Source organism: Nomascus leucogenys, chromosome 8 (assembly GCF_006542625.1).
Source record: "Nomascus leucogenys isolate Asia chromosome 8, Asia_NLE_v1, whole genome shotgun sequence".
NCBI lineage: Eukaryota > Metazoa > Chordata > Mammalia > Primates > Hylobatidae > Nomascus > Nomascus leucogenys.
In genome coordinates, this window is record NC_044388.1 from 106,709,971 (window position 1) to 106,727,812 (window position 17,842).

The 17,842-nt window shown below is 45.3% G+C and overlaps 1 protein-coding gene across 5 annotated transcripts in view; it reads left to right on the forward strand.

Moving 5' to 3' along the window:
- The first annotated feature begins 150 nt into the window (after positions 1–150).
- FUBP3 (far upstream element binding protein 3) overlaps positions 151–17,842 on the forward strand; it is a 59,737-nt gene continuing 42,045 nt past the window's right edge. For 4 of the 5 annotated variants that reach the window (XM_030818040.1, XM_030818042.1, XM_030818041.1 and 1 more), the window contains exons 1-2: positions 1,190–1,378; positions 17,016–17,121. In XM_030818040.1, the coding sequence (XP_030673900.1) occupies positions 1,295–1,378; positions 17,016–17,121 (190 nt within the window). In that variant the 5' untranslated portion in view covers positions 1,190–1,294. Of the gene's footprint in view, positions 1,379–2,269; positions 3,125–17,015; positions 17,122–17,842 lie in introns of all 5 variants that reach the window. The other variant, XM_030818044.1, reaches the window with a different exon arrangement.

A 17,842-nucleotide genomic window follows, 5' to 3' on the forward strand; every position in this document is an offset into this window, starting at 1 on the left:
ACCTCCAGGGCTCAGGTGATCCTCCCCCTCCGGCCTCCCAAGTAGCTGGGACTACAGGTGTATGCCACCACGCCCGGCTAACTATATTTTTTGTAGAGACGGGGTCTCACTATGCTGCCTAGGCTGCTCTGGAACTTCTGGGCTCAAGAGTTCTGCCTGCCTTGCCCTCCCAAACTGCTAAGATTACAGGCATGAGCTACCGCACCCGGCCGATATTGGATTTTATTTATTTCCTTTTCTTGGTGCTCATCTTCCTTCACAACTTCAAGATGGGCATAAGATGTTCGACAACATGGTTCTTCATTAAGTCCAACTCCTTATCATAATAGGGCTTGGGAAATATTAAACACGAGGGCAATCGTGCTAACACAAAAATGGGCGCCTTGCTCACTTATAAGAAGAGCCAACTCAAAGGCTCAACTGAATTCTAGCACTAAGATTCCTTCCTTGCTGTAGAAGATCTATACCTGGTCACTTCCATTAAAGTTACACAGGCGTTCCAAGAAGCCTCCTGCAATACAGTTGTGACTCAGCAGGTATGGGAGTAATCACGGTCCTGTGGTATTTCCTGCACCCCCAGAGTCCCAGAGTTTGTGAAGGACCCTGTAAGAGGACACCACGCTGGCTTTTCAGTGGGCGCGTCCCTCCTGGGGGCGTCACCAGGCAACCCCAGGCGGAAGTGGCGGCGGCCCATCCTCATGCAAACTGCAGTGTTAAGAACTGGGGCCCAGGACTCCCCGCAAATGTGGGACACTGACATTCTGTCATGCTGTCCCAATGCCCTTTCAAAGCGCTCAGCCCCCAAATTCCCAACCAACAGCCATTTCAGGGAGGTGCTGCCCAGGACCAGGCTTTTGATGAACCACGACTGTTCGGGGTGCCGTCTTGGGAGAGCCACGTCAGTCCCACTGAGATTCCAAACGGCCGACAGCGGACACCTCGGGACCACATCCTAGCCTCGGGGACCTGTCAAGACGCCATCGACGGTCCTGGACCAAATCCCGCCCGGGAAGGGAAGGGTCGCTACCGGACCCTGGAGACCGACGGCTGCCTGGCGATCTGAACCCACCCCGGGGCTGCCGTCCCGCCCCCATTTCCGATCGGTCGAAGGTCACGTGCGCTGACCCCGCCCCGCAGACGCGGCTCCTTTAGCTGAAAGCGTCCCGGCTTTCCCTTCCGCCGGAAGTAGGGCGACTTTCCTTTTCCGGCTACGGGTCCCCAAGCGGAGCGGGAGGCCGGACCGGGGAGCCGAACGGCGGCGTCGGCGGCGGGGGCGACGGCGGCGGGGGCGGTAATGGCGGAGCTGGTGCAGGGGCAGAGCGCTCCTGTGGGGATGAAGGCCGAGGGCTTCGTGGATGCCCTGCACCGGGTCCGGCAGGTACGGGCGCAGCCGGCTGGCAGGAGCACGAGATCCCGAGGCGGGGCCTGGCGGGCGGGGAAGAGGGGTTCGGGCCTGGGGGCGGGAGGCCGCCTGAACCGACGTCTCAGCCGGGCCGGGCCTGTTCCGTGGGGTTCCTGCAGCCGGGAGGAGACGGGTGGATAAGGCCACTGCGAGGCCCAGGCGCGACCTGTCGGGCGGGTCTCCCAGCTGCCTGAAGTCGCTGGGAAAGGGTTTGCTTAGAGCGTCTGGCCCCATCGTGCCCCAGCGGCCAGCCTGGACCCACAGCGTAGCTAGCGCGGGGTTCTGAACCTCGCGAGGGGAGGGGTCCGGGAAGGCCACGGGGAGAATCTGGGTGTAGACGTAAAGCAGCTGTCTCACGCCCAGTAGCTTGTTAAAACTTGGGAAACATCGTCTTTAGACTTTCTGTTGAGTAGAAGGAACTCGAGGGCATCTTATATGTGAGGGTGCTCTTTGGAGAGGTGAGAGAGGGAGGTGTTACCTGTGTGGGGGTGGTCCCCAAGATGTAGAAATTTCTCATGGCAAGCTTGCCCCTGCTGGGGAGAATGATACAGCCTCATTCCGACATTGAAACTTTACTGTCTGACAATGTCGTGCATTTTGTCAGAGTTAAATTAACTGGGTTTTAAAAGGCTCCAGGCTTCCCCAGAGAGTGAATATGGGACCTGCCAAAAATACTTACTGGCTTCCGGCATGATACTTAGAACAGAACGTGTTCTTCAGTTGTATCTAAAACTTACTTACAAGTTAGCCTTAACACTTAAACTTCCTCTGTTAAGTGTCTATGTCCTCGTCTCTTCTTATGTAATTGTAAGCGCACTGATACTTTAAAAGATGGGCTATAACTAATTACTGCTTGATTCCTAACAGAAAGCCACAGGAGTCATTGTATTAGAAGAAGGTCTTCACTCGGGCGCTTGAAGATATGGTCTTTACATCTCTTTCCAGTATTCCAGGGGAGGGAACCCTACCTGTTGCCCTGATACTGACTTTTCATGTTATATATTGATGCTCCTATAGACATTGTATTGGATCCCAGAACTTTCCAAACCTGTGGTTCCACCTAAAATTTTATCTGATGAATTGTTACTTTACTGCCTAGGTGCCAACCAGTACAGTAGTGAGTATCCATCTTACTTAGACTTCAGATCCACCCATGGCTGTAATGGATGAACATGCCACCCAGCTCCCCTTCCACCACTCTGCTTGCTGGCGTGTTACAGTGCTCTCCTCTACAGTACAGGGTCTTGAACCTTGTTTCTCCCTGGCTACTAATATGTAATGGCTTTCGCTCTGTGCTGATGTGTGACAGTCACCTTGTTGGCCTTCTATGTCCGGGAAGAATTATAGTCACTGCCCTAAAGGGCTCAGATCCTCAGTTTGCAGAAGGCCTGTAGTTGAACATAAAGTGAATTTTGAACCATTGAGAAGACATTCCGCTTCTCTTGAGCCAGTGGTTGAACTCATATTCTTGGACAACCTGCTCCAGAGGGAGACCCTCTGTTAAATGCTGACCTAATGTGGATTGTTGAAGCAGTGGTGTTTACTACTAGCAGTGAAAACTTCATTGGAATTGTTCTCAGCTCTGAAATGCACCATTGACTGGAGCAGTAATAAGCCCAATGGAGACAGGGCTGTAAGTGTGTTGCTTCTGAATGTTAACAGCTGGAGGTCCATACTATCTCCAAGGATTTGATGGCCTTTAAAAACTAAAGAAAAAAACAGGTTGGTGGGTAATTTTAGGTTTATTGTATATAGATTTGCTGGGCAAGAATGGAACGTTAGAAATCTGTAATACTGTATGCTGATGGTAAACATACTCAAAGGATCTCATTTGGGCATCTGGAAGGTGATAGTTCTTTTTCTTTGTTATATACACAGCATGTTACAGAGATGTGATTTTTCTCCCCATTAAACAGAACTAAAAGACAGTATATTTATTTAAATGCAAAGCTTTTTCCCCTTTTATGTCTCCTCATAAACCCCAGAGACAGTCTGTAAGGCCCTCTTAAATTTGTCAAAGAGCGGTAAAGTGTCTCATGCTCAGGTTTTCTAGCAGATCGTAATAGAGTCTCAGTTGACCCTGCTGGGATTTGAACCTGCAGTTTCTATTAAGTCTGGTGTGTGAAGTCCAACACCTTATCAACTAGGCTTTCCCTCTGACATCTTGAAGCCTCAGTGTATATCTTTGGACTCTTTGCAGCAAAGTGCATCAGTTGTTAGTTTACTCTGAGCATGGTATTCCTAGATTGAAAAGAAGTCTCTGAAGATGTCAAATAAAATGTAAACATTTTCCCCAGCAGTGTGAAGTCTAGTGAGTTAATGTTTGGCACAAGCAGGTAATTTACATCCATTCTATAGGGTAGTAGAAATGTGATCTGGGCAAGTCACAGTGGCTCATGCTTGTAATCTCAGCACTTCGGGAGGCTGAGGTAGGAGGATGGCTTGAGCTCAGGGGTTTGATACCAGCCTGGGCAACATAGCAAGACCTTGTCTCTACTAAAAATTAGAAAAATTAGCTGGTTGTGGTGGCCCACCCCTGCAGTCTCAGCTGTTTGGGAGGCTGAAGCAAGAGGCTAGCTTGAGCATGGAGATCAAGGCTGCAGTGAGCTGTGATCGCTCCACTGCATTCCAGCCTGAGTGGCAGAGCGAGACACTGTCTCAAAAAAAAAAAAGAAAGAAAGAAATGTGATCTCATTCAGTTCCATGGATGAAGATCTAAAAACTGCTGGATATTAAAAAACATCTTGTCTACTTTTCCCAAGTCATTGGCTGGTTAGCAGAAGTAGTGTTTCTTCAACTAGTTCAGGTAAGACAAAATCCTGTTCCACAGCCGTCCTCTGCACTTCTGTCCTGACTGTCTGCCTAGGTTACAAGGGGACCTCTGGATGAGTAGATCCAAGTCTGGTTTATGTTGTTCCATTCTCCTAAAAATATTTTTAAATGTTCCTAGAAAGTCTGCCATTGATAATTTAGTAGCACCTGTCATCACGCGTGAGCAATCCCTCGTTAGGATAGCGTGATGCCACAGTGCATTATAGGTTGACAGCAGCCTTCCACAAGCTGGACCAGCTAGCTGTCTGCCAGTCATCGCCTAAATAGAAGTTGTTCTCCGTGAAACTACTAATACTTTTTAGGACTTTAAAAAGCATTAGATCTGTTCTGATCTAGACAGACCCGCTCAATGCCTCTGGATTGTATAACTACAGCATTTAATGTTGATACAGAATGCAGTCTAAATGGTGCTTCGTGGAGTTCAGCATCCTGGTGGCACTACACTCAAATGAGTGTGACCAAGCCATTGTAGAATCAGTAGAAAGTAACCTCTTGACAGATTTTTAGGCCCCAACCTCTTCTTCACTGGCACCTATTTTGGGGAAATGTTGATTGGTGTGGGGCCTCAGAAGTTCCACAGTCCTCCTGAAAATCTCTCCCAGTGCTGCTGTTTAACACTTTAAGCCTGAGCAGTAGGTAATTTGGGATATGTGCTGTATACCCTGGGCTGATTTAGAACTTTAATGCTTGAAGATTCTGACTTTTTAGAACAAGCACTAAGTTTCTTTTTAAGAGAACACTGTACATCTACCATTAAAAGAAAAAGCCTCCATTCATTGGCCAGTGGGTTCGCCCTGAGAGGCTCATTTAACACATGGTTTTGACTCCCGGTTCAGTCAAGTGTACTGAACACTCAAGAGATCTAAGTGGTACTCCACTGAGACTGTCTTGTACATGTCCAGTGATTGAATAGCTCAAGTCAGCATTTCACAGGGGACTAACTCCTGCCTGTACACTCATTTCAGCTTTCATAAACACTTGAAGGAAACTAGTGTCTGCAGGAAATCCATGGGCTGCTCCTGTAGCTTTACATTGTTGGGACCCAGTAGAGTACCTGGCAGAGTGAATCTTCCTTAAAGGGTTTTGGTGACGTCACTGAGTGTGTATGCACCACCACATGTTAATGGAAGTGCTGAATTTCATACTGGGTATTGGAAAGTAGATAGTAAATAAACTATATATTCCACTGTATGTCTCTAAGGCTTTTCTCATTTGCAGGTGAGAACATTTATAATGTGATAATTTATCATATAATATAATTATTTTGGGATAGAGACAGGGTCTCACTATGTTGCCCAGGCTGGTCTCGAACTCCTGGCCTCAAGCAATCCTCCCACCTCAGCCTTTCAAAGTGCTGGGATGGGTGTGAGGCACTGTGCCCCCATGCCTGGCTGTCTTTATTTTAAAATCTGATCGCCCATGTGTATTACCAAACTGATTTCTTCTGAAATACCAGTTATTTCATAGATAGAAATTTACTTAGACCACAGTTCTCAAACTTGTGGCCTATGAGCTATAGAAGACTTACCGTGGGCCTGCAGGCATGCTTTGTTTGACACACATAGCACCAACACTTAAAAACTAGAGTGATTTTTGGCTGGGCACTGTGGCTCACGCCTGTAATCCCAGCACTTTGGGAGGCCGAGGCGGGCGGATCACTTGAACTCAGGAGTTCGAGACCAGCCTGGTCGACATGGCGAAACCCCGTCTGTGCTAAAAATACAAAAATTCACTGGGCGTGGTGGCAGGCTCCTGTAATCCCAGCTACTCAGGAAACTGAGGTGGGAGAATAGCTTGAACCTGGGAGGTGGAGGTTGCAGTGAGCTGAGATTGCACCATTGCATTCAAGCCTGAGTGAAAAGAGCAAAACTTTGTCTCAGAAAACAAAAGAAACTAGAGGGATTTTGCATTAAAAAAAAAAGAGAGATTTCGGGCTGGTCATGGTGGCTAACGCCTATAATCCCAGCACTTTGGGAGGCTGAGGCAGGTGGATCACTTGAGGTCAGGAGTTTGAGACCAGCCTGGCCAACATGGCAAAACCCCATCTCTACTAAAAATAACAAAAATTAGCCGGGTGTGGTAGCACATGCCTGTAATCCCAGCTACTCGGGAGGCTGAGGCAGGAGAACTGCTTAAACTTGGGAGGTGGAGGTTGCAGTGAGCCGGGATGGTGCCACTGCACTCCAGCCTGGGCAACAGAGCAAGACTCCATCTCAAAAAAAAAAAAAAAAGTTTCGGCCAGGCACTGTGGCTTATGCCTGTAATCCTAGCACTTTGGGAGGCCGAGGCAGGCAGATCACTTGAGGTCAGGATGAGACCAACCTGGCCAACATGGTGAAACGCTGCCTCCACTTAAAATACAAAAATGAGTCAGGTGTGGTGGCATGCACCTGTAATCCCAGCTACTGGAGAGGCTGAGCCACGATAATTGTTTGAACCTGGGAGACAGGTTGCAGTGAGTGGAGATTGCATCATTGCCCTCCAGCCTGGGCGACAGAGTGAGACTCTGTCTCAAAAGAAAAAAAAAAAAGAGATTTCTAGTTTCCCTAGAAAAGATCTGGCCACACTGCTCCCACAACCTGCACAGCGATAATCGGTAGGAGCTGAGTAGCTGCTGTGTTTTTGACATGAGGCATTCACACTCTCTGGGTTGTCTTCATTCCCGCCATTTTGCTATTGTTTTATACTGTTCTTTGGGATGCCTAATTAACAGTTTTTTACTTACCTTTTTGTAAATTGTGAGTCAGTCGTCTCTGGTTTTTATCTGAAATTTCTAATGGAAAGAGCTCTGGATGGAGAGTTAGGAGGTCTCAGTTGCCTGTAAGCTGATGCATGACCTTGGGCTGGGTTGGCCTTTCCTAGCATTTGATCTATAGGCTATTTAAAGATCTTCCATGGAAAAGAGATCATGGGCAGTTAAGTTTGGGGAATGCAGGATTAAATAAAGGTGAATTGGCTTCTTTACTGTAGGACTTCTCAGAACCTTTAACATGCTTATGTGCATTAACTCCTACAGGGGTTAGGGTGTGTTTTGTAAATGTCCTGAAGTTAGATCACTTCATGCCCTCTTTCCATGGAACCAAATCACATTCTGTGCATCAAACGTCAGGAAATGTGGAGCTAGATAATTTCAGCAGTCCCTTCAAACCCTTAGACATTCAGAGCGTCCGTCTAACTGGATCTGGAAGAAGCTCACCATGTTATTTTGGTTCTTGTGCTTTCTCATGTTATATCTGCTGTCTATTCATACTCCCTTCTCTCTCCTTCCTTTCTGTGTAGTCTTTATTCTGATAACTTTATCTTAGAATCATCCCAATTGAAAATGTTCTGCATTTGGAGTTTTATTATAAAGATTTTGTTTGTTGGTTTTGGGTTTTCTTGAGACAAGGTCTTGCTGTGTTGTCCAGGCTGGAATGCAGTGGCACGATCACAGCTCAGTGCAGCCTGGACCTCCTGGGCTCAAGGGATCCTCGTACCTCAGCCTCCCAAGTAGCTGGCATGCACCGCCGCTCCCAGCCTACATTTTTATTCTAACACCAGATGGTTACAAATCACTTGCAAGACTGAGTAGTGTGATTGGAAGTAGTGATTTGATTTAGATTACTTACCATTAATTGAAGATCTGCTGAGTCCAAGGCCACTTGCTGGATGCTGGGCCAGTACAAAGATAAGTAAGACAAGTTTGTAAGTGGTTTTATCTTATTGCGGAATTCAGTCTTTACAACCACCAGGTAAGATAGGACCAGGGCTATTAATTATCTGTCTCTTTTTTTTTTATAAATTGAGACAGGATCTCTCTCTGTCACCCAGGCTAGAGCGCAGTGGCGCAGTCTCGGCTCACTGCAACCTCTGCCTCTCAGACTCAAGTGATCCTCCTGCCTCAGCCTCCCCAGTAGCTGCCACCATGCCCAGCTAATAAGGGCTATTAATTCTCATTTTATATTTGAAAATAATGAGCCAGAGGGAGATGAAGCAGTTTTCTCAGAGGTACACATAGTTAATATATGCAGTAGTTCTTGGACCCATGCCCTCTGCATTTTAAGAAGGACTTGGTTCCTTAGCAGAGGTAGTTGGGTGGTTTTTCATTTCAATGAGGTGGCTGAAGCAGCAGTCTTTTTTTTTTTTTTTGACATGGAGTCTCGCTCTGTCACCCAGGCTGGAGTGCAGTGGCGTGATCTCGGCTCACTGCAAGCTCAGCCTCCCAGGTTCATGGCATTCTTCTGCCTTAGCCTCCTGAGTAGCTGGGACTACAGGTGCCCGCCACCACGCCTGGCTGATTTTTTATATTTTTAGTAGAGACGGGGTTTCACCGTGCAGGCCAGGATGGTCTCAAACTCCTGACCTCGTGATCCACCCGCCTTGGCCTCCCAAAGTGCTGGGATTACAGGCGTGAGCCACCGCACCTGGCTTTTTTTTTTTTTTTTTTTTTTTTTTTTTTGAGATGGAGTCTCGCATGTCACCAGGCTGCAGTGCAGTGGCATGATCTCGGCTCACTGCAACCTCTGCCTCCCAGATTCAAGTGATTCTCCTGCCTCAGCCTCCCAAGTAGCTGGGACTACAGGCGTGCACCATCACGCCTAGCTAATTTTTGTATTTTTTGTAGAGATGGGGTTTCATCATGTTGGCCATGGTGGTCTCAACCTCCTGACCTCATGATCCACCCGCCTTGGCCTCCCAAAGTGCTGGGATTACAAGTGTGAGCCACCGAGCCCTGCCTAGCAGTCTTTAAACAGATCATTGGAGGATTGTTGGAATTCCATGGAATGGAAGGAGAAAGCTAATGGGCATGTCACATTTAGGGCCTTTGGTGGGAGTGACCCACCTGGAACAGTATTTCAGCATAGAGCCTCACCTGATCATCTTAGCATTCTGCCTACAGATGGGCCTCTCCATATCCACTTTAAATTTAGCAGGTGTTTAATGAGCACCTTCTATGTGCCAAGCATTTTGCTATGCATTAGGAAAGTTGTTCTTTAACTTTTTCAGAACATGGACCTTTCCGAGACTCTTGAAACTTTGAACCACTCCCCAGAAATATTTAAATAGTTTGGGATGTAATTTTGGGAAGTCATGAATTCTCTAAAACTAAACCCTGGGGCTCCTAATTAAGGACTCTTTGTCCTAAGGGTACCAAGATGATGGAGACAGATCCAATCCTCAGCTCTGATAGTGGGGAGACAGTATAACCAACATAACGTACTCGGTGAGAGTATGCCATTTAGATGTAGTATATAAGGTGATTTGCAAACACAAATGTGGGAGTATTTAATTCTGCCTAAGCATAGGAGGGATGAGGTTGTCAGGAAAACCTCCCAAGAAGAGCTGCATCTTACTCAATTGTCATAGAATTCTTTATTTCAGTTATTGCAAGTAAGCAGGGCAGGATCAGCTGGTGCTCCATCTCTGATGCCAACAATAGTTCTCATTCATCGAGTCCATGTTGTGCTGGGTGCCAGGCAAGGATTCTTATATATGTTCTTTCATTTGATGGTCACAAAACTCCCAGGGAGTGGCATTGTGATGTGATTATTAAGAGACAAACTTGAGGTTCAGACAGTATGAGTTCAAGTTCTGGTTCTGCCACTTACTAGTTTGGCTTTGGACAAGTTATTTAACTTCTTTCAGTCTTAGTTTTCTCATCTGTAATGCAGAAATAGTTGATGATAGTAATAATGTTAAAAACAATAGTGTTAGAAATTAGGAGGTTACCCTGGGTGGTGGGGTGGGTAGTGACTGAAGGGGGCGTGAGGCAGGCTTCTGGGGTCCTGGTGATGTTTCTTGATCTAGGTGCTAGTTACATAGGTATTTTAGTGTCCGAAAATTCAGTGAGCTATAAACTTAGGATCCATGTATTTTTCTGTGTCATTGTTCTTCAATAAGAGGTTAAAATAGCAAGCATTTCTGGTTCCTTACTGTGCACCCGGCATTGTTTCTAGTGCTTTACATTTGTTATCTTGTTATCCCTATGGATACAATTCCAGGCAAACTGGTTCCAAGTCCCACAGTAAGGGGAATAGTAGCTACTTTAGAAGGTCCCTGTGACAATTAAATGAGGGCACTGTCAGGCACTTAGTAGGCAGTATGTTTGATGCACTGTCTTCTTTGTAACATTAGGTAGTGGGATGCAGGACTGGACATGCCCCTGGGGCCCATGACTCCAAGCCTGTCTTAGGAACTTGTTCTTTGCCACGGGGCTACTTCCCTGGCTGCACACTGTTTCCTCCCACTGTGGGGAGTAGAGTCTTGCAGCCCAACCTACCTTTCTCCCAGGCAGGACCTCTCTGGGTGGCTGTGCCGCGCAGGGTCTGGGGAAGCAAGTTGGGTTCCCACACCCTCGATGCTGGTGTGAGCCTTCACCTCTGCTTGCTGTATCCATGCCAATCAACAGGATCTCTGTTGAGTAGCAGGGACACGTATGTGGATGGCATTCAGGTGGCTTTGCCTGTTTCTAATTGGTATAGAGTTCTAGTAAGTATGAAGTTGTGGGGCTATTTGCAACTTCTTATTTGGATTTATAAGGTGATCTACTTTGGTTATGAAACTTGTCAGAGAATTTTAGTCTTGAAAATGTGTACTGGGAATAATTAATTGTCATGTTTTCTAACTTTAGTGATTTGTGTACCCCCTTTATGATTTTTGCCATATCATTGAACCTTCAATACACTAATATTCTTAAATTTAGATTATTTATTTATTTATTTTGAGATGAAGTCTTGCTGTGTCACCAAGCTGGAGTGCAATGGCTCGATCTTGGCTCATTGCAACCTCCACTTCCTGGGTTCAAGCAATTCTCCTGCCTCAGCCTCCTGAGTAGCTGGGATTATTGGGACGCACCACTATGCCCAGCTAATTTTTGTATTTTTAGTAGAGACGGGGTTTCACCATGTTGGCCAGGCTGGTCTTGAACTCCTAAGTTCAACCGATCCACCAGCCTTGGCATCCCAAAGTGCTGGGATTACAGGCATGAACCACTGCACCCAGCCAGATTTATTTTAAATATGTATGCATATTTATATATATATATATATATATATATATATATATATGTATATATATATATTTTTTTTTTAAGAGACAGGGTCTTGCTTCTGCACAGGCTATGGTGTGGTGGCTTAACCATAGCTCACTGTAACTTTGAACTCCTGGGCTCAAGGAATCCTCCTGCCTCAGCCTCCCAAGAAGCTAAGGCTACAGGCTCATGCCACCACACTCAGCTAGATTTTTTTGTTTTAGTTTTTGTTTTTGTTTTTGTAGAGATAAAGCCTTGCTATGTTGCCCAGGCTGATGTCAAACTTTGGGCTCAAACGATCCTTCTAGCCCAGCCTTCCAAGTGCTGGGATTACAGATATGAGCCACCACACCCGGCCTATTTAATTTTTTTTTTTTTTTTTTTTGCCTGTGACATACCCCCAAGGAGATCCTGAGAACACATGCCCCTAAAATGTTTTTTAAAAGGGAACTAAGTATCATAAGTGGAAAACTTTGTCATGCATAGAAGGTAATTGTAAGAACAATGGAAGCTTAAAAACATTCATCCATGTACCTCCCAAGATCACCTTGTGCATTTTTCTTGGGAAAACACTGGTTTAGTCTGCCTCTGCATTTTACAGTGAAGACACCAAGGAGCAAGGCTCTTAAAGGTCTTGCCCAAGGTCACACGTGGGAAGAACTGGCTGGAAAATCAGGGCTGTTGACTGATTCCTGGTCCAGTACTCTCCTCCCCTGAGTTTCCACTAACTACTGGTAGTTAAGTGTCTGTGACGTTGATTTATTTTTCATTTATCACTGTGCTTAAAATAGCATGGGTAGTGAGATAACCCATTTGCCTCACCCTAAAAAGGGGGAAAATAACTTGTGTGGTAGAAAATTGGTAGCAGAGTCCTCTCAAGGTCACGCTTGCAGATAAGGAGGAGAGTGGCCTTGGGTTTGTGGACCATCCTGGCTTTTATCTCCTGGCCTATAGCATTATGAACTGAGGACTGTACCTCACTTCCCTTAAGTAACTACTGTTTAAAATGATCAATTATGTGAAGAATTGCTTGGGCTCTGTGCACTGGAAGTCAGGCTTTATTTAAGTCCTTGGGAACTGAGATATGTTTAAGAAAATATTAGGTGGAGGGAAGGGAGCAGCCAAGTGGTCAGAGAATTTTAGTCTTGAAAATGTGCACTGGGAATAATTAATTCAAAATAGAAAATTAATGTTTTCTAACTTTAATGATTTGTGTACCTCCTTTATGGTTTTTGCCATATCATTGAACCTTCGATGTACTATTTATATTTACTTGGACTCCAGAGTCGGGAAGACCTGGGTTTGAATACTGTTTCTGCCACTTTTTTTTTTTTTTTTTTTTTTGTAAACTGAAAGCAAGTTTATTAAGAAAGGAATAAAATAGAGCAGCCTGTTTCTGCCACTTATAAGATGGGTGACTTTGGGCAGGTCATGTCTGAGCCCCAGTTTTTATTGTCTTAAAATGGAAATAATAAGGCCAGGCACGGTGGCTCACGCCTGTAATCCCAGCATTTTGGGAGGCCGAGGCGGGCGGATCATGAGGGCAGGAGTTCGAGACCAGCCTGGCCAACATGGTGAAACCCCATCTCTACTAAAAATAGAAAAATTATCCGGGCATGGTGGCGCGTGCCTGTAACCCCAGCTACTCGGGAGGCTGAGGCAGGAGAATCTCTTGAACCCAGGAGGCAGAGGTTGCAGTGAGCCAAGAACCTCCTAGAGAATCATGGTGAGGAATAAATGAGATAGCATATTTAAAGTGGTTTTAGCAGAGTAGCACTCATTACATTTTAATTCTATTAGGCATTTCAAATCATTTTTTGGAACAAGGTAGTATGTGGAAGAATGAAGGAGTATATTGCTTCTTTACAGAATAATGTAACATAATCTACACCGTAGTATAAAGGTAATTTATATATTGTAATGTTGAACTCATACCCAGCATTTGTTTAACCAGGGTTCAAATGCAGTTTCCTCACTTCAGAGCTGTATCTCAAATGTTATTCTATACTACTTCTCTCATAGTGGAAATTTCCCAAATTGTAGGTAATGAAGTAAGCATGAATTAAGAAGAAACCTGAAAGGCTCAGTCACATTTTGGAAGAACACTTGTTGATTTAATCTAAATTAGGAATAGGAAGCTGTCGAAACACTTTTATCATGGTGGCTTTGGAGGAAAAAATGACATAAAACTACTACATACATTAGAAGGCAGGCCAAGGACTCAGGAATACAGTTTAGCTACTTTAGAAGGAAGAGAAAAGGGCCAGGCGCAGTGGCTCATGCCTGTAATCTCAGCACTTTGGGAGGCCGAAGCGGGTGGATCACCTGAGGTCAGGAGTTCGAGACCAGCCTGCCCCACATGGTGAAACTCCGTCTCTACTAAAAATATGAAAATGAGCCAGGCGTGGTGGCACATGCCTGGATTCCCAGCTACTCAAAGAGGCTGAGGCAGGAGAATTGCTTGAACCCAGGAGACGGAGGTTGCAGTGAGCCAAGATTGTGCCACCGCACTCCAGCCTGGGCAACAGAACAAGACTCCATCTCAAAAATAAGGAAGGTAAAAGATCTGGAAGCCCAGAGGCGTCATTTAAAGGGAGCCGGGATAATGTCATACAGAGCTTGTCGTTTTGTTTTTGAGTCAAGAGTCTCACTCTGAGATGAGTGTGGCTGTGTTCTAACAAAACTAATCACAAAGGCAAGTGGTTCACCAGCGGTAGATTGCCAAGCCCTGGCCTAGACTACAGTAATATCTCCTAAGGCTGAGTCTGGCTTAGGCTATCTTTTCCTTCCTTCCTTCTTCCTATCTTGTCTCCTAGCAGTCAAGGGGATCTTGTTTATTGTTTTCTGTTGTTGTTTTAAAGAGATGGGGTCTCGCTCCATCTTCCAGCTGGAGTTCAGTGGCTCGATGATAGCTCACTGTAACCTCAAACTCCCCGGCTCAAGCAGTCCTCCTGCCTCAGCCTCCTGAGTAGCCGGGACTACAGGAATGCACCACTATGCCCAGCTACTTTTTTGTTTTTTGTAGAGATGGGGGTCTTGCTGTGTTGCCCAGGCTGGTCTAGAACTCCTGGCCTCAAGCAGTCATCCCGCTTTGACCTCCCAAAGTGCTGGAGTTACCTTTGCTAGCCACCATGCTTTTGGCTGGGGATCTTTTAGAAGCATAAATCAGCATGTTACTCTCCTGCTTAAGACTTGCAGTAGCTGCCCATCAGCCTTCCTATAAAGTCCAATCTCCTCACCATGACCTGAAAGGGTCCAGTGTGAACTACCCACCTTTGGAACATACCTAATTCCTTCCACGCTGGCAAGATTGACTTCTTTTCCAGGCTCATACCTACCAAGCTTGCTCCTGCCTCAGGGCCTTTGTACAAGTTCCTCTGCCGAGAACATACTTTCTCAGATTTTTATGTAGCCAGCTCCTTATTGTCACGTAGGACTCAGATGTCACTCCTCACCATGGCCTGCCCATTCACCCCATTTAAAGCAGCTTCCTAAGTACGCTCTGTGTGACCTTATCTTCTCTTACTGTGGTAATGCTTATCACCTGCTGAAATGATCAGTTTATTGATTACCTGGTTTACCTTTAACTTCCCCCAGCTGCTGACTCTTAAGTACCAGGCCTGGTGGTTCTCCTTCACCACAAAAGCTCCAGTGCCTCAAAAAGCCCATCACACAGTAGGTACTTAACATTTGTTGGGTGAATTGCCTTGTTTTACAACCCTAGTATTTGTGGTGTGTTCAGGTATTCCTCTGCCTTCAGGAATCTTATCTTTTCAAAAACTATGAAATATATGGTATTACCCTGGGGCATCATGCAGAGAGGAAGGACACTTGCCTCAACATCACAGAACTCGTAAATGTAAGGGATGATGTCTGCTGTTTAAATCCTGCATTCGGTTTTCAGTATCATGATTGTCTTTGGTTGTTTATTTGTTTCAGGTAATTTCTGGTGGTCCCAACAGGTGTGAGACTTCTGGGAACATTTGGACTAGCTCAGAACTACCACTGAAGACTTTGCTCTGGGGCACAGCTGTGCTAGCTGCCCCTTGATAGACCCCTGTTTATTAACTTTAACTGAGGGACTAACATCAAGAGCAGTTGCTGTAAATATTCCTTTGGTTAGGTGAAAGAGTTGCTTTATTATGAAGATCACATAGAATTTCCTGCTGAGAACAAAGTAGATAAGTAAGAAGTTCTGCATACCATTTGTTTCTGGGGGGAGATTTTTAACAGCTATGTTCTGTCCTTTCACTGATAATAAATATTAAAAGTTGAAGTAGCTCTTAGAGATCATCTCCCTTTCTCTGCAGCAGGAATCCTTCTGAAATTGTTTGGACACTTGCAGTAAAGACAAGCTTATGTTAGATCTCTATAGATCATACATCAGTTTATAGACATTAAAGTTTATAGGATGGGTGTATTCCTAAAGAATTGTCAGGCTGGGCACCATGACTCACACCTTTGAGCCATGGGATTAGCCAAAGTGCTAATTCCAGCACTTTGCGAGACTGAGGCAGGAGGATTGCTTGAGTTCAGGAGTTCGAGACCAGCCTGGGCAACATATTGAGTCCTCATCTCTATTAAAAATTAAAAAAATAGGCCGGGCACTGTGGCTCACGCTTGTAATCCCAGCACTTTGGGAGGCCGAGGCAGGCAGATCACCTGAGGTCAGGAGTTCGAGACCAGCCTGGCCAACGTGGTGAAATCCCGTCTCTACTAAAAATACAAAAATTGGCCAGGCATGGTGGTGCATGCTTGTAATCCCAGCTACTTGGGAGGCTGAGGCAGGAGAATCGTTTGGATCCAGGAGGCAGAGGTTACAGTGAGCTGAGATCGTGCCATTGCACTCCAGCTGGGCGACAAGAGCAAAACTCCATCTCAAAAAAAATAAAAATAAATTAAAAAAAATTTAGCTGGACATGGTGATGCGTGCCTGTAGTCTCAGCTACTTGGGAGGCTGAGGCGGGAGGGTGACTTGAGCTTGGAAATTTGAGGGTACAGTGAACAATGATCACATCACTGCACTCCAGCCTGGATGACAGAGTGAGACATGTTTGTCACATTTGAGCACATGAGGCCTTTCAAATATTCTTGGGGAATTTGTTGCATAAGCGAACCCTGTGAGAAAAGTTAAACTTTTTGAAGAAAGTTCTTCAGTTGTTGGCTTGCTTTTTTTTTTTTCTTCTTAAGATGTGACATGCCTATATATTAAGTGGTGACTTAAAAATACTAATTTGCGGCCGGGCGCAGTGGCTCACGCCTATAATCCCAGCTCTTTGGGAGGCCAAGGTGGGCAGATCACCCGAGATTGGGAGTTCAAGGCCAGCCTGACCAACATGGAGAAACCCCGTCTCTACTGAAAATACAAAATTAGCTGGGCGTGGTGGCGCATGCCTGTAATCCCAGCTACTTTGGAAGCTGAGGCAGGAGAATCGCTTGAACCCGGGAGGCAAAGGTTGTGGTGAGCCAAGATCACGCCATTGCACTCCAGCCTGGGCAACAAGAGCGAAACTCCATCTCAAAAAAAAAAAAAGAATACTAATTTGCTTGTAGAGACACATTTTTGAAAGTACTCTAAAGACAAGTTATTATTAAGACCAAAAGAAAACTCACTTAACAGTGAAAAGTATTTGTGCTCTTGCGGTGCTGCCTTCCATTAATCAAGGTCAGGGGAGAAATGGGATAACAGCCCTTTAAAGAGGACACTTGTCTTTCTCCCTCAGATAGAGCCATGGTTTGGTACTGAGTGTTTAAATCTGATTCTCTCTGTAGATTGCTGCTAAAATTGATTCAATTCCTCACTTGAATAATTCCACACCTCTAGTGGACCCCTCAGTATATGGATATGGAGTCCAAAAACGGCCCTTGGATGATGGAGGTAAGTTGCCAGAAATATCTTTTGCCTTTCAGGTGGTAGTGAACCTGCCAGTTAAGTTTGAATTTGTCAGCCATTACCTTAACGACTCTCTGAAGTGTCACTGTGTTGAGAGGAAAGGTTGAAGGGAAGTATTTAGGATGATTTTTCTCCGCAGTTCTTCAGCATTTGAGTTCCTATTTGCCTTGATAATACAGAAATCTTTTCACTGGGCTCTGAGATAAAGACTTGGCCCCTGAGCATCAGCTTGGAAGTAATTTGACCTATTTGAGAATTTTGTTTGATTTAGCCTAACTCTGTTGTTCAGTGCGCATGGGAATTGAAGTTCCCACTTTCTCCACAGAAAAGCTACAATTTGGTGCATGGCTCTAGGGAAGCTGTGGCTACACCTTGACCTTAAAGAAAGAGAAGAATGGTGACCTTTCTACAATCTAGCTGCCAGCTTTTTCACCATTCCCATTTATGTCAGGCTTTTTCTAGAAGCATCCCTTTTCTTTAATTCGTTTATTTATTTGTTGTTTTGTTGGCTGGTTTATATACCCTACTCCATCCCAAAAAGAATTTGAGAACACTTAGAAGTGCCCATCCCCAGCACTCTGGCAGAGTATCTATCAGATGTGTTTGTGTAGAGAGCTTGGACATCTTTATCATATTTTGTCTCCTGTTACTATAGAAGAGATAGTGAAGTACACTAGATTGACATGAATTTGCATGTAGTCGAGTG